Source organism: Astatotilapia calliptera, chromosome 17, assembly GCF_900246225.1.
Source record: "Astatotilapia calliptera chromosome 17, fAstCal1.2, whole genome shotgun sequence".
NCBI classification, from domain to species: Eukaryota; Metazoa; Chordata; class Actinopteri; order Cichliformes; family Cichlidae; genus Astatotilapia; species Astatotilapia calliptera.
The window spans coordinates 10,593,724-10,609,357 of NC_039318.1; the positions used below are offsets into that span (position 1 = coordinate 10,593,724).

At 41.1% G+C, this 15,634-nt stretch overlaps 2 protein-coding genes across 2 annotated transcripts in view; both read left to right on the forward strand.

The window, feature by feature from the left end:
- The window catches only part of fndc7b (fibronectin type III domain containing 7b), a 30,349-nt gene extending 28,152 nt beyond the window's left edge, over positions 1-2,197 (forward strand). The window contains exons 49-52 of the mRNA XM_026147740.1: positions 26-313; positions 759-995; positions 1,207-1,272; positions 1,365-2,197. Of these exons, the coding sequence (XP_026003525.1) occupies positions 26-313; positions 759-995; positions 1,207-1,272; positions 1,365-1,657 (884 nt within the window). The 3' untranslated portion in view covers positions 1,658-2,197. The remainder of the gene's footprint in view (positions 1-25; positions 314-758; positions 996-1,206; positions 1,273-1,364) is intronic.
- A 3,848-nt stretch (positions 2,198-6,045) lies between these two features.
- Positions 6,046-15,594, forward strand: henmt1 (HEN methyltransferase 1). Its single transcript, XM_026147053.1, has 9 exons — positions 6,046-6,205; positions 6,456-6,568; positions 11,950-12,084; positions 12,217-12,399; positions 12,507-12,693; positions 13,497-13,659; positions 13,762-13,846; positions 13,956-14,113; positions 15,415-15,594. The coding sequence occupies exons 1-9, from the start codon at positions 6,122-6,124 to the stop codon at positions 15,522-15,524; spliced, it is 1,218 nt and encodes a 405-aa protein (XP_026002838.1). The 5' UTR covers positions 6,046-6,121; the 3' UTR covers positions 15,525-15,594.
- The last annotated feature ends 40 nt before the right edge of the window (positions 15,595-15,634 follow it).

Sequence of the window (15,634 nt, forward strand, 5' to 3'; positions counted from 1 at the left end):
AAAATGCTTCTTCCTTCTTCTTCAGTCCCGTGCCCTCCTTCTCGTGTGAATGTCCGTATGCAGAGGATAGACAGGTTATACTGGGCCATGATATCATGGAGCAAAGTTACATGTCCTGATGTTGATTATTTGGCGGAAATCAGCGGTCAGATTGAAAACAACCCACAAGCCTTGATGACTGTCTCTTCTTATTGGCTACCCAGGCCATACTTTGAATTTCCAGTGCCTTGTAGCACTGCTTTTAACATCACAGTGCGTGCCAAGAACTCAGCTGGTATCGGCAAGCCATCGAGTCCCATTACTGCACTAACAGGTAACTTTCTGTTCTCATTTGTAGACTTTAAATGGAACAGGATGTGTTTTTGCATGGATGTTCATGCAAATGCAGATGGCTGCAGTTCCCTGGTTCTGCTGGAGGTCTCTTCCTATTAAAAGGGAGTTTTTCCTTCCCACTGTTGCCAAAGTGCATGTTCATAGGGGGATTGTTTGATTGTTGGGGGTTTTCTGTGTTATTGTAAGGTCTTTACAATATAATGCACTTTGAGGCAATTATTTGTGACTTGGCGCTATATAAATTAAATTAAACTGATTTATTTTGAATTAAACTAAACTTATACCATAATGTCAGCCTCAAGTTATAGCGATTTATACATCAAATGCAATAATAACAAAAGCCTGACATTACAGTATAGATAAAATTTTAACTGTAGCATTACCCTTTCCTTCGGTTAACAGCATTTTCACTGTTTCCTTCCCAGCCCCGTGTGCTCCACAGAGTGTGATGTACACTGGCAACAGGCAGTCTGCTGTCCTATTCTGGAATGCTTCAGTGTTTGCTACCAGTTACACGGTCTACAACGTATCGAGAGGAACCCGTGTAAAACTATGCAACACCACCGAACTTTCCTGCCAGCTAACCGACTTCGATCCTAATGCAACTATAGTGACAGCTAGCAATGCTGTAGGGGAGAGCAATCCCAGCCAAAACATTACAGGTCAGACAGACAGCAGTGGTCTGCAGCCTGCACGCAACTTAGGAAAACAGATTTAAATGTTTCTACACTCCTTTGTGTTTTATGTAATTCTTTATAACTTTGTATAATGCCACTAAAAATTAAATGTGGTTGGTTCTTTTTCTATATATTGCTATTTAACACAACCCTCTTTGAGACATTTTCTTACGAGTGCTTTCCGCATCTTCCTCAGGTCCAGTGACAACTCGCAGAAGAAGAGACCTGGAATTTGTTCAGTTCTATGCCAGTTTAGAAGAGGGTTAGTCTGTTTGTATTGGTGTAAAACAGCATCAAGATAGTGTTGCTCATGTAATCAATCAGCTGTCACTCACTTCCCTCTGTCTCCGTTAGATCTTGAAATCCCAGAGGTGCTGACATTAACAGTAACTGGAGTTTCTTTGCATGTGAGTTGGACGACAGTGACGGGTGCCACCGAGTACACACTTATGATTGAGGAGGAGCAGATAAAGGGAAAAGCCAGCAAGCCGGCGAGAGTTCGAAGAGTGGAAGGTGACTCTTACACAGAGACTGATCTCAAACCCCAGACCACCTACTGCGTCAGGGTGGCAGCCAAAAATGCCATCAACCAAAGCAGCTACTCCCAGTCCAAGTGCAGAAACACTGATGCTCTAGTGGGCTCTTAGTGACACACACACACATGCACGCATACACACAAATTCACTTAAATAGACACTGGACTAAACAGAAATACTATCATATGCCACTTTGTAGCATCCATAACACAACTCATGCTGGTTTGATCGTACACATACTTTAGGAAGATAATTGTGAAAAGGAAGTAATCACACATACAAAGTCATGATAAAATTATGTTTCTTAAATGTCACAAAGAGATGATGATCAAACCTAACAACCACTTATAGATTTAAATGCTTCTGAATTTTCTGTGGGAGTAGTTTGTATATTTGCATAAATGTAGCTCTGCTGAAATTATACAGTATTTATCAAAAACATGCTTATATTTTTGGGGTAGGTTATTCGATTCTCTGCATGATTGATGAAAAATGTAGTGTAAACAAATAAAATGGTAATTTATAAAGCTATATTTGTAAAGCCATGCAGTATCTGATCTTTTTGATGTACTATGTGACTTCTCAGATTGTAAACACGCCGACAGATGCTTTTGAACAATCCCAGAAATTAAAGAATAAAAAAAAGGTTGAAAACACACAAAACAAATCTAATCTGGAGTTTCATTTTTTCCAACTTGGAAAGCACACCATCTTTTAACTCTGAAGCTTTACATATCAGGGCCTGTGCAAGTCTGAAGATTATTTTAGAACAACTTCAGATAAACAACAGAAGACATTACATTATGTCACTATTTATTCAAAAAATGCTAATCCAAATTACAGAAGTAATCTGTATTTTCTCATACTCAAAATCAGAGGTCTTCACTGGGATTTATGCACTGACAGGCAGATACATGGATAGCTTTAACACTTAGAACAACCAGGAGGGTCATTTTGACCTTAAGTAGAATTTGATTTGGGCCCCCCGCCAGCACCAGTCCCGCCCACCTCAGCACCACTAGTATTATCTATAGTTTGTTCATGCTTTATCATTTGTGCGTTAAACATCAAACACAACTATTATCATAACTTACTAGTGTGCTGGAAGGAAATCAAGACAATGTATGATTCCTGTTCATGTGCCTCACAGCTGTTCCGTATTTCCCAAATGTGGTAAAGCGCAGTGATATACTGTGAAAGGAAATGATGCAACTGAAGCCTGGCAGCATCTGGTATATACAGTGGGGCAAAAAAGTATTTAGTCAGCCACCGATTGTGCAAGTTCCCCCACCTAAAATGATGACAGAGGTCAGTAATTTGCACCAGAGGTACACTTCAACTGTGAGAGACAGAATGTGAAAAAAAAAAATCCATGAATTCACATGGTAGGATTTGTAAAGAATTTATTCGTAAATCAGGGTGGAAAATAAGTATTTGGTCAATAACAAAAATACAACTCAATACTTTGTAACATAACCGTTGTTGGCAATAACAGAGGTCAAACGTTTACTATAGGTCTTTACCAGGTTTGCACACACAGTAGCTGGTATTTTGACCCATTCCTCCATGCAGATCTTCTCGAGAGCAGTGATGTTTTGGGGCTGTCGCCGAGCAACACGGACTTTCAACTCCCGCCACAGATTTTCTATGGGGTTGAGGTCTGGAGACTGGCTAGGCCACTCCAGGACTTTCAAATGCTTCTTACGGAGCCACTCCTTTGTTGCCCGGGCGGTGTGTTTTGGATCATTGTCATGTTGGAAGACCCAGCCTCGTTTCATCTTCAAAGTTCTCACTGATGGAAGGAGGTTTTGGCTCAAAATCTCACGATACATGGCCCCATTCATTCTGTCCTTAACACGGATCAGTCGTCCTGTCCCCTTGGCAGAAAAACAGCCCCATAGCATGATGTTTCCACCCCCATGCTTCACAGTAGGTATGGTGTTCTTGGGATGCAACTCAGTATTCTTCTTCCTCCAAACACGACGAGTTGAGTTTATACCAAAAAGTTCTACTTTGGTTTCATCTGACCACATGACATTCTCCCAATCCTCTGCTGTATCATCCATGTGCTCTCTGGCAAACTTCAGACGGGCCTGGACATGCACTGGCTTCAGCAGCGGAACACGTCTGGCACTGCGGGATTTGATTCCCTGCCGTTGTAGTGTGTTACTGATGGTGACCTTTGTTACTTTGGTCCCAGCTCTCTGCAGGTCATTCACCAGGTCCCCCCGTGTGGTTCTGGGATCTTTGCTCACCGTTCTCATGATCATTTTGACCCCACGGGATGAGATCTTGCGTGGAGCCCCAGATGGAGGGAGATTATCAGTGGTCTTGTATGTCTTCCATTTTCTGATGATTGCTCCCACAGTTGATTTTTTCACACCAAGCTGCTTGCCTATTGTAGATTCACTCTTCCCAGTCTGGTGCAGGTCTACAATACTTTTCCTGGTGTCCTTCGAAAGCTCTTTGGTCTTGGCCATGGCGGAGTTTGGAGTCTGACTGTTTGAGGCTGTGGACAGGTGTCTTTTATACAGATGATGAGTTCAAACAGGTGCCATTCATACAGGTAACGAGTGGGGGACAGAAAAGCTTCTTACAGAAGACGTTACAGGTCTGTGAGAGCCAGAGATTTTCCTTGTTTGAGGTGACCAAATACTTATTTTCCACCCTAATTTACGAATAAATTCTTTACAAATCCTACCATGTGGATTCATGGATTTTTCTTTCACATTCTGTCTCTCACAGTTGAAGTGTACCTCTGGTGCAAATTACTGACCTCTGTCATCATTTTAGGTGGGGGAACTTGCACAATCGGTGGCTGACTAAATACTTTTTTGCCCCACTGTATGAAGCTTTGGTCATTTGGATAAACTGGCCTAGAGGGACAGACCACTGTGTATTATGTAAAGCCCCACAGCACAATGAGCACATAATAAACCTCACAAGTCTATTTTTGGGTTTCAAAACTTTCAAAATGAAATGTTCTGAATGCTGTGATAAAACAGTTTCTGTTTAAATAAATTATTTCAGTGTAAAACTGGGACTGTGTGACACCTCAGTTGTCTGAGGTGATCCTGACGGATCAGAACTAACTGATAATTAAGGACAGTCAAGTTTTATCATATGAACAACAGTATGTTACCTGAAAGTATTCAAACACTGTATTACGAATTCTTGTCTCTGTGGGAAAGTTGCATTCACTATATGTGTTTAGGGGTTTTCGTGGCTGCAGTGAGTGATGCTGCAAGCAGTGTTTTAAGAGAGAGATAGAAATAAAATGGTCTTCTTGTTTGGATTTTGCAAGTCCACAAGACCTCAAGTCAGTAAGAGAAAAGCACCCTCTGCAGTACAGCCCATGCAGCAGTCCATTGTCCATAGCACAATCCATTTTCACACAGGAATACACCATAACACAAATATTTTTTATACACATGCTGTATGTCTCTTACTGGATATTTAAGTATCGTTTTGTTTTTAATGGGCATATGGAAGCATGGTTATTTTCATATTTCCATAAAATGTTAACCTCTCTGATAGTTTTTTTTTATTTTTTATTTTTACATTGAATACTGAAAATTCTTGATAATACATCTATCTCTGCCTGGCATGCCCCCCCTATAATATTGGTATATGTTTAACACACACAAAATATACATTTATCAAACTGGTTTGTGTGACATTTCAAGCGCTCTTTGGGGCCCCCTTCTGGTGTTGGAATCCCATTTGCAATTCATTTGCTCGGATTAATAAGGTGCTCCACACTCTTCTTCACTCTGCAACCCATTTGGTTCTCCACCCGTTCCACCACACACTGCTCTGCTTAGCTATGGCTCAATGCGACCCTGCAGTACTTTTTAACCTTTTATCGTTATATATTTAACTGGAGCTTTGCAAAAGGTTGTCAACAGCCAAAGAAGAGCTTTGAATTTCCTTTGAGAAGCCTGGAGAACTGTTAATGACAACAGCTTATAGAAATCACAAAACAAGACTGCCTAAGAGAGTTCAGGCAGAAAAAAAGTGGTCATATCCATCCAAATATTGACATTCTGGCTTGTTAGACTTGTACAAACTCAATTTATGCCTTAGACTGTATTAGCATGTATGTGTGTATGTTTTTTCTATTTTCCATAGCAAAATGTAAAGAAATGCAGGTTGGCTCAAGGCTTTTGCACAATACGGGATATATTTGTGGTGGAAAATGGACATTTGTATTACTACATAATTGCTTTGCTTATATTATGTGGAGTAGAAGCAAAAATATTTAAAAATAAGTCATATATTTTACTTTCAAAGACATGCTCAAGCCTGCTGAAGCCTCGATTAAGCTTTAAGGGATTTTTCCAAAGCCAACAATTATTAATTTAATATAAAAAAAAATAAATTTTGACCAGTTGGATGCACTTCCACAACTCTACCACTTTTGAAGCCATGTGTTGCCGATATATTTTAAATAATGTAAGAACAGAACCATCTTTGCTCACCCTCCCCTCCCCCCAAAAACGCTCCAGACTCGATAACAACAGCGCCCTCTGGTGGCCGGCGGGCGGGGTTACAGGACTCTAAGACGAGACAAAGATGGATCTGACGTTCAGTCCGCCGCTTCACAAGCAGAGACATCAATTTGTCGTCGATTTTGTCAAGAGGAACAAACCTAAAAAGGTCGCTAATGTCTTCGTGAAAAATACATTTTTTAAAACTTTAGCTTAAAAGCAAGAATTTCGTTTAGCGACGTTTGACTACACCAAAGCTAATTATGTTAGCAAACATTTTCACCAAACCAATTAAGTTAGCTACTATAGTGCATAATAAACTACGTTGCCTTGGCTTTTCTTAACGCTTTGGGTTCACTGTATTTACAATTTCTTATTAAATTTCTTTAACCGAGAGTCTGCGCTGTGCCTTTGTCCAGGTGGTGGACTTGGGCTGCGGTGAGTGTACCCTCCTCAAAATGCTCAAGTTTCACCACGAAATTGAACTTCTGGTTGGAGTGGACGTGAACGGTGCCAAAGTCAAGAAAAGGATGTATGTATGTATGTATGTCTGTTCACGCAAATGGTGAGAGTTAAGATTAGACTGCGGGGTTAAAGTAATTTAAAGTGTATTCTTTGGCGAATCTTGTGCATCAGTGCACCAACATATATTCCTCTTAACATGTTAACGGAGACAACAGGTCTGTCTAGGCTATGTCGAGATTTTTCATTTCGTTTTATAAAATAATCCCGTCCACACTTAAACTCAAAAATGAAGGAAAACGCTGCTATGAACATGCCAAAGCAACAGGTGGCGATATATTCCTAACAGTGTAGAAATGTTGGCCAATCAGAAGTCTAGAAGCCTCGGTGGGAAATGGTAAACAAGGATGGGGCATAGAAGCAGAACCGAGTCGTATGTGTGGAGGGACAGTAACTGTGTGTATATGTAAGCATTTAACCACTGCAGAGAGTACAATTAACAGTATTATAGAAATTCATTTCACCGAAACGTCTGTGAAGGTTCTCAGTCATCCAGGTCATCGTAGTCAAAGGAGCTTGCGAAGAAAAGCGTCTGGACTTCTTTAAGTTGCTTGAAGACGTTTCACCTCTCATCCGAGAAGCTTCTTCAGTTCTAAGGTCAAATGGTGGAGAGTCCCAGATATAAACCTAGTGGGAGTAACCCCCCACAGAGGGACAAAAGGACCCCCTGATGATCCTCTAATCGCCTGAGCCAAGGTGTGAAACTGGGCGTGGGTCCCAATCAGCCAGAGTTTCGGGTGTGTTCATTGTGAAACCTGGCCCCACCTTAGACTCAGCAGTCCATCTGCATCTTAAGGATAAAGGACACTCTTTCGAGGATGCCAATGTTCACATTTTGGACAGAGAGGACAGATGGTTTGAAAGAGGAGTGAAAGCCATCTATGTCCACTGTGAGCGACCATCTTTGAACAGAGGCGGGGGTTTACGACACCAACTCTCTGCCATCTATAATCCAGTTTTGAGATCCCTTCCCAGACGCCTTAACGCCCACTCACATCCTGGGCCATCTGACCTCAGGAATTCGCATGATAAGGTGGGGCCAGGTTTCACTATGAACACACCCGAAACTCTGGCTGATTGGGACCCACGCCCAGTTTCACACCTTGGCTCAGGCGATTAGAGGATCATCAGGGGGTCCTTTTGTCCCTCTGTGGGGGGATACTCCCACTAGGTTTATATCTGGGACTCTCCACCATTTGACCTTAGAACTGAAGAAGCTTCTCGGATGAGAGGTGAAACGTCTTCAAGCAACTTAAAGAAGTCCAGACGCTTTTCTTTGCAAGCTCCTTTGACTATTTCACCGAAACAATAACGTGGCGCACATTGTGACGTCAAAAAGGCGCACATCTTTGACGCTGCATTTTCTCCGTTTTTCTTGTCCACACATAAATGCAAAAACGGAGTTTTCAAAAATATCCACCCTGGCCGGAGTTTTTAAAAATCTCCATTTTCAGTGACCGAAAACGCTGTTTACGTGTGGACGCAAGGTGCAAACGCATAGAAAAATCTGCGTTTTCAAAAATACCCGGGTACGTGTGGACGTAGCCTAGACCTTTGCAAAAAAAATTGACTGAAACGACTTTATGAGATCACTAAAATATTTCTGTAGAGTAAATATCCTTAGAGTGGGTATTTAATTTGGTAAAATTTGTTATCACAAACTACAAGATGAAGGTTTGATCGACGTTTTTGAGGCTTTGGATGTCTTCAGGCCTGTGAGTCAGCTGCTTTCAAAGAGTCCTGTTGGTTATATCGTAACATTGCTGATTTTCACAAATCCCCACCTCTTGCATTTGTCTTAAATAAAATGATAAGTACATAGTGTAAAACTAACACTGAAACTAATAAAAACCAAACAAAAGCTAAACATTTTTAAATGATAAAAACTCGACTTGTACAGGGAGTGCAGAATTATTAGGCAAGTTGTATTTTTGAGGAATAATGTTATTATTGAACAACAACCATGTTCCCAATGAACCCAAAAAACTCATTAATATCAAAGCTGAATGTTTGTGGAAGTAGTTTTTAGTTTGTTTTTAGTTTTAGCTATTTTAGGGGGATATCTGTGTGCAGGTGACTATTACTGTGCACAATTATTAGGCAACTTAACAAAAAACAAATATATACCCATTTCAATTATTTATTTTTACCAGTGAAACCAATATAACATCTCCACATTCACAAATATACATTTCTGACATTCAAAAACAAAACAAAAACAAATCAGCGACCAATATAGCCACCTTTCTTTGCAAGGACACTCAAAAGCCTGCCATCCATGGATTCTGGTAGCTAGCATTCCACACACACACATACACTTTTTGCCAAGGTTCCAGCTGCAGTCACCAAGACATGTAAATGTATTTAGTAACCCTCTGGGGTTTATTGTATTTTGCACACCTCTGTTGCACACACATAAGAAATTCACTCACATGTGTTGTACCAGTGTACCTGCACATGTTATGTGATACGGGAAATCTCCAATTTTTTTTAATTTTTTAATTTTTTTTGAGATTAAATAATATACCATTGTAAAGACGACACAAGAGTTCCAGAGGCTCTTCTGGGAGCCAGAGTCGACCAGAAAAGGTTTCCCCGAGCTTGAGTCCTCTATGAAGAGCAGCCTTTCCTTATCGGCAGCGGTCACAGCCGCTACAGAGCGCTGGCAGGCTTGTTTCCCTGGGCCTTAAAACTGCAAAGGCGGCACGGTGCTGTCACGCTGATGGTAAAAACACAGGCCTTTACCACAGTGCCGCTGTGCCACTTTATTTTTTAACAAAACACTACGCTTTATGTATAAAGAACTGCCTATTCTACTACTTATTGAAGAAAAGAATCCACAAAAGATTAGTTTTACTTTCTTTTATTTGTTCCAGATTAATTCTAAATTATTTTTTAAAAAGCAATGAAATGCATCAGATGTCTCCCATGCTTTCTTTTCTGCTGTAATTTTTTTTTTCCTTGAACATAAATTGGCCTATTGAAAATAAAATGTAGTAAGAAACACTACATTTTTTCAATAGGCCAATTTATGTTTAAGAAAACCCCCAACAATCAAATGATCCCATCTGAGCAAGCACTGGGCGACGGTGGGAAGGAAAAACTCCTTTGTCTTAAAAAGAAGAAACCTTCGACAGAACCAGGCTCAGATGGTGCGGCTTCTGTCAAGACCGGTTGGGGGTTAGGTAGTTAAAAAACTACTCTAACGGTACAGCACTACAGCTTTTTGGTGGAAATGGGTGGAAGGATGGGTGTTACACCTCGTTTCATTGGAGGTCTTACAGGTGGTCGGGGTGTAGATTCAGCTTTTTTACAAATAGGTGGCAGAGGGACAGGACTAGGTTGTGGAATTATAACTGATTGGGTGGGAATCGGTTGCTTTCCACTTCTGGATATAGGTGGAACACACATCCTACGAAAAGGTGGTAGGTTGTCGGTCGAGAAAGTTTCCTTTTTCGTTGGTTGTGTGACTTGAGGAGCGGGTGTCAACTTTGTGTTTTTCGGTCTAATGGGTGGCAGTGGAGTCCGCTGTAACTGTTGTTCGTCAGATGCATCTTCCCTGCCTACGTAAATGTATTTATGTTCCTCAAAAAGGGCAATGTCTTTTTCAACTTGACTCATTGCCTCTTCAAGAAACATTTTGTAATTGTATTTTTTGTGCTGTGAAGGGGAGATAGTAAAAGGGAGGGATTGATATTCAAAGTTTAGCTCATTAAACCTCCTCTTTAGGCCCTGGAGAATGTTTTGTTTCTCCTGTTCGGCCAGTGGTTTAACTGTTTCCTGTTGTTTTGTTAACCAGGCATCATTGTCCTGCTTAGCCTTTTCTTTCTCTGCCTTTCTTCTACGCAGATTCAGGCGTGCAGCAGCAATCACAGCCTCCCAGACACTGTTCAGAGAGGTGTACTGTTTTCCCTCCTCGTAAATCTCACATTTGATGATGGACCACAGGTTCTCAATGGGGTTCAGATCAGCAGGTGAAACAAGGTGGCCATGGTCATTAATGTTTTTCCTTTCTTTTATACCCTTTCTTGCCGAGCCACGCTTGTGGACGATACTTTGGACGCGTGTGCATGGCAGGCATCTGTCCTGGCATGAAAATCATAGTTTTTCTTGAAGGATGCAAGACTTCTTTCCTGTACCACTGCTTTGAAGGTGTCTGCCAGAAACTAGGCAGTAGACTGGGAGTTGAGCTTGACTCCATCCTCAAACCCCAAAAAGGCCCCACAAGCTCGATCTTTGATGATACCAGCCCAAACCAGTACTCCACCTCCACCTTGCTGGCGTCGGACTGGAGCTCTCTGCCCTTTACCAATCCAGCCACGGGCCCATCCATCTGGCCCATCAAGACTCACTCTCATTTCATCAGTCCATAAAACCTTAGAAAAACTAGTCTTGAGATATTTCTTGGCCCAGTCTTGACGTTTCAGCTTGTGTGTCTTGTTCAGTGGTGGTCGTCTTTCAGCCTTTCTTACCTTGGCCATGTCTCTGAGTATTGCACACCTTGTGCTTTTGGGCACTCCAGTGATGTTGCAGCTCTGAAATATGGCCAAACTGGTGGCAAGTGGCATCTTGGCAGCTGCACGCTTGACTTTTCTCAGTTCATGGGCAGTTATTTTGCGCCTTGGTTTTTCCACACGCTTCTTGTGACCCTGTTGACTATTTTGAATGAAACGCTTGATTGTTCGATGATCACGCTTCAGAAGCTTTGCAATTTTGAGACTGCTGCATCCCTCTGCAAGATATCTCACTATTTTTGACTTTTCTGAGCCTGTCAAGTCCTTCTTTTGACCCATTTTGCCAAAGGAAAGGACGTTGCCTAATAATTATGCACACCTGATATAGGGTGTTGATGTCATTAGACCACACCCCTTCTCATTACAGAGATGCACATCACCTAATATGCTTAATTGGTAGTAGGCTTTCGAGCCTATACAGCTTGGAGTAAGACAACATGCATGGAGAGGATGATGTGGACAAAATACTCATTTGCCTAATAATTCTGCACTCCCTGTATAAGAAAATCTTCTCTATTCTGGCCCAGTCAACATTCAGCATTCGCTGACATTGTCTGCTTCCATCTGCTTCCTTTTGACTGAGTCCTCTGGGACCTCAGAACATTTAAAAAACACTAATTAAAGCAGAAATGGAAAACAGTGTGACATCAGTGAGAACAAATCAAGTGACGGTCATAAAGATTGGAATGATTAAAAAAACAACAAAAAAAAACCCCCGCCTCTGAGACGGGAGACCAGTTAAGTTTAACTTTAAAAACTGGTTGAAAGTTAGTAATTTAAAATGATCTTAAAGTCTTGCTCTGATTATTGTCTTCAATAAAGATGAAAGCACCAGGCAGCACAGTAATGTGCAGGCTCTGCTTGAATGTTTCTTTAGGCATGGATTAGCTCCTATATCAACTGACTACCTGGAGCCAAGTTACGATCAGCTGTGCGTTGAGCTGTACCAGGGCTCAGTGACCCAAAAAGACGCCCGCTTCAAAGGATTTGATCTGGTCACCAGTATAGAGCTGTAAGCTGCTGCATTCTCCTCACTCTTTTGCGTTCTGTTCATTATTACAAATGTTTTTTCTTTCTTTGCTTTTATGCTCGTCACTCTGTGCTGCTTCTTGTAACTGTGTTTTCTATCTGTCTGTGTGTGCAGCATTGAGCACCTCACTCCTGCTGATGTGGAGCTCTTCTCTGAGGTGGTATTTGGTTACATGACCCCAAAGATGGTCATCATCAGCACCCCAAACTCTGAGTTCAACATCTTCATGCCTGGAGTGTCCTGTTACAGGCACAGCGACCACAAATTTGAATGGACCAGAGCAGAGTTTAGATCCTGGTACATTAACTTTTTTTTAGTCATGCAAATAAATTCATCCTGAAACACTGTAGGAACCTATCCCCTACTGAGCATACAACACAAATTTAAACTGCATCCCTTCTCAGGGCTATGAAGGTGTGTTTGGACTACGGCTATGAGGTGGAGTTCACTGGTGTTGGAAAAGCCCCACAGGGCCAACAGGAGGCAGTTGGGTTCTGTACCCAGATCGGTGTGTTTTACCAGCTCTGGGGGAGAGATTGCTGCAAGACGTTGCTCGTCAACGATGCAGAGGATTTGTTTCCATATACATTGGTAAGTATATTTCAATATTAGTACAAATGGAAAAAGCTAATTATTTCTGTAGTACAAACAAAAAGCATTAGTGATAGTGCTGTGGTATTTGTGTTTTCACTAGCATTTCCTGAGCTGCTACTATTGGAATTATGCACTATTAATATTATTAGCTGCTGCAGCTGGTCTTTTTGATTTATGTGATCATCGATTCATACTGCCATCTGGTAAACAGGAAACAGCTGTAACCCATGTCTTCAGTCCTGTCAAGTCTTTTAAGCCTTGTCTCCCATTGTCCTCTAACTTATTTGTCTACTGAAACATCCTCTGTGTTTTCTGGGTCATGCCAGAAGGGAGGGATGGATGGATAGATACATAGATCTTTTTTTTATTTGCATTTTTGATGAAAATGTACATGTGAAAATATTTGATGAATGCACATTAGTTACTTCCTCATCAGTTTTTATTAATTAGTCATTCCAGTGATTTGAATACACCTAGCAAACCAGAGGTAAAAGCAATATTTGATGATGCAGTAGATTGCTTTTAAACTGGTATGAAATGACAGTATTTAACGCCCTCTGCTGGTGGCTGCTTAAAATTGCAAACAGCTGGACATACATGTAACACCAGCGTGATTAATAGTGATTAAGCAAAAATTACATTTCTATACCTCTCTAATAATAACTTTGTGGTATTAATCAACAGCATTAGAGCTTTTATCCTGAATATATGCTTCCCCAGGTTTCTGTTTCATACAGGTTTCTGTGATGCTGCCTGCTTCCTTTGACTTTTGACCTGTGCTTTTTCCTCTGCTCTGTCAGCTTTACAGAGTAAACTACCCCAGCCTGTGCGACAACAACATCTTGCGCAGGGTTCTGGTGAGTGAAGTGCTGTACGGGGCAGAAAAACTAAAGAATAGATGGATGGAGGAACAGGCCGACGGGATATGTGATGCAGTTGCACTGTGTCAAACTGAGGGAGGAGGTGAGGAATTCCTGTCAGATGAAGCAGACAGGGTGAAAAGCATTGTTTTATCATCTTATTTAAACACGTTTGTTTAAAATGCACCAAACTGTATACCTACAGCATGTGCAGAGGAGATGAAAGATTTAATGGAATGGAGTGGTGCATCAGACAGTGCTGAAAAACAGGGGTCCTGTACATCATGCAGGTGAGCTTCCTCAGGAGGATGCCAGTATGTGGTATTAAGGAGAGGCAGCATCTCCCAGCGTTTTATTTTATGAGTTTTTCTTTATTGACCTTTTTGTGTGTACTAATAGGATTGTGGCTGTACCACTGGATGTGCTGTGGTCCTGCTGTCCTAAAGTCAGTGTGCTAAGTGGAAGCCTTGGTAATCTCAAACATCTGCTGATGGATGAGCCGAACATTAAACTGAGCCAGGATAGCTCTGCTGTGCTAATAAATCACTGGGAACAAGGTATTGTTTGATTCATTTTCTTTGTGCTTCACTAAACGTTTGAAGTGGTTTTTAGATTGTGTTAATTTTTCTGTGAATATGAATATTTTCTTCATTCGTTGATGTAAGTTTGACTCTAATCATCTCGTGCTGCATAATAATGAATGTAAAAGAGTCTGGCTTAAGTCCAAAATTAAAATCTGATGTTTTTCATCATTGACCTGTCTCATATGCACTGGTGCATATCAGACAATTAGCAAGGCTAATGGAGGCTCAAGTTGATGTGGCACAAATAGAGCCTCAGGTCTTGTGCTGACAAACAACCCTCTGTAAATGAATCTGCTGTCTCAAGCAAATGCGTGTTATGTACCGTACTGTGTGAAAATCCAGAGCCACACCTTATTTCTTTATATTTTACTTCCAAGGAGCCAGACTTTCTTTTACATTTTTAAAGTGGTCTTGAGGAATAGTTCTCCAAGCTTTCTGACGGTCTTTCAAAGTTATTCTTCGGACATTGGCTCCTTTCCCCCCCACTCATTCAAGTTCTGAACTGTGAATCATTCAAGCATCAAAAAGGCACCTAACTCAAGGGATGAACCAGTGTTGTCTAATAAAAAGGCACAACAAGACAGCTTGATAAAGAAACTTAAGTTAATAAATTTAATTACAAAAATTGTTATTAATTTGTATCTCTAGGTACTTTATTATTAGCAGTCAGTCACAAAAACATGCCCTCCTCTCATTTTCTGTAGTTAAATCTATGAAAAATGCCAAAGATAACACAAGTTGAAGAATAAAGGTGCCAAATATTGATTTTAAAGCTCAGTAGAAGTCCACAAACTGTATTTACCGTATTTCCATGTATGTTTCTACAGATTTCCCATCTTCCTAGCATAATATAGAGAAAGGAGGGTGGCTCAAAACTTTTGCACTTACTCGATTAAGTCAGAACACACATGTCAAGCCTCGATGAAATAATCCTATGGATGGCCAGAAACTGTTCTCCACCCCTTTGCATAACTCATACTGACTAAAACTTCAATAGTGTCAGCAGTGACAGTATTAAGTGTATTTGTGTGGAAGGGTATTGCAGCCTTCCACACAAATGCAGTACTAAGAGGTTGTGCAGCAGAGATCATCAACTTGTATTCACTGCTCACAAGAATCATTTTAGCCACATTGACCACAGAGTGCTTTGCTCACTTCCCTTTCACAGCTCACATGCATCGTCAGCTAACCATGCAGCTTGTCATTGCAGTTCTTGTGTTCGTTGCATGAATGTTTCTGTGTTTGTGACTGTGACGCTTCATTGGGATTCTCAGACCAGGAAGAAAAGGAAGATGACTGCAATTTGGATGACAGTGGGTATCCAGAGGCCAGTCTGCACAGCCACAGTGCTGAGCAAGAGGAAGACTGGGAGGAAAATGATTGATGTGGAGGATGTTTTCCAGGTATATGTCAGTGTGATTACTGAGTTCATAATAAATATGAGAAAAACTTCAGATTGTCATTACTGCACCGTCTACACACATCAAAAGGACA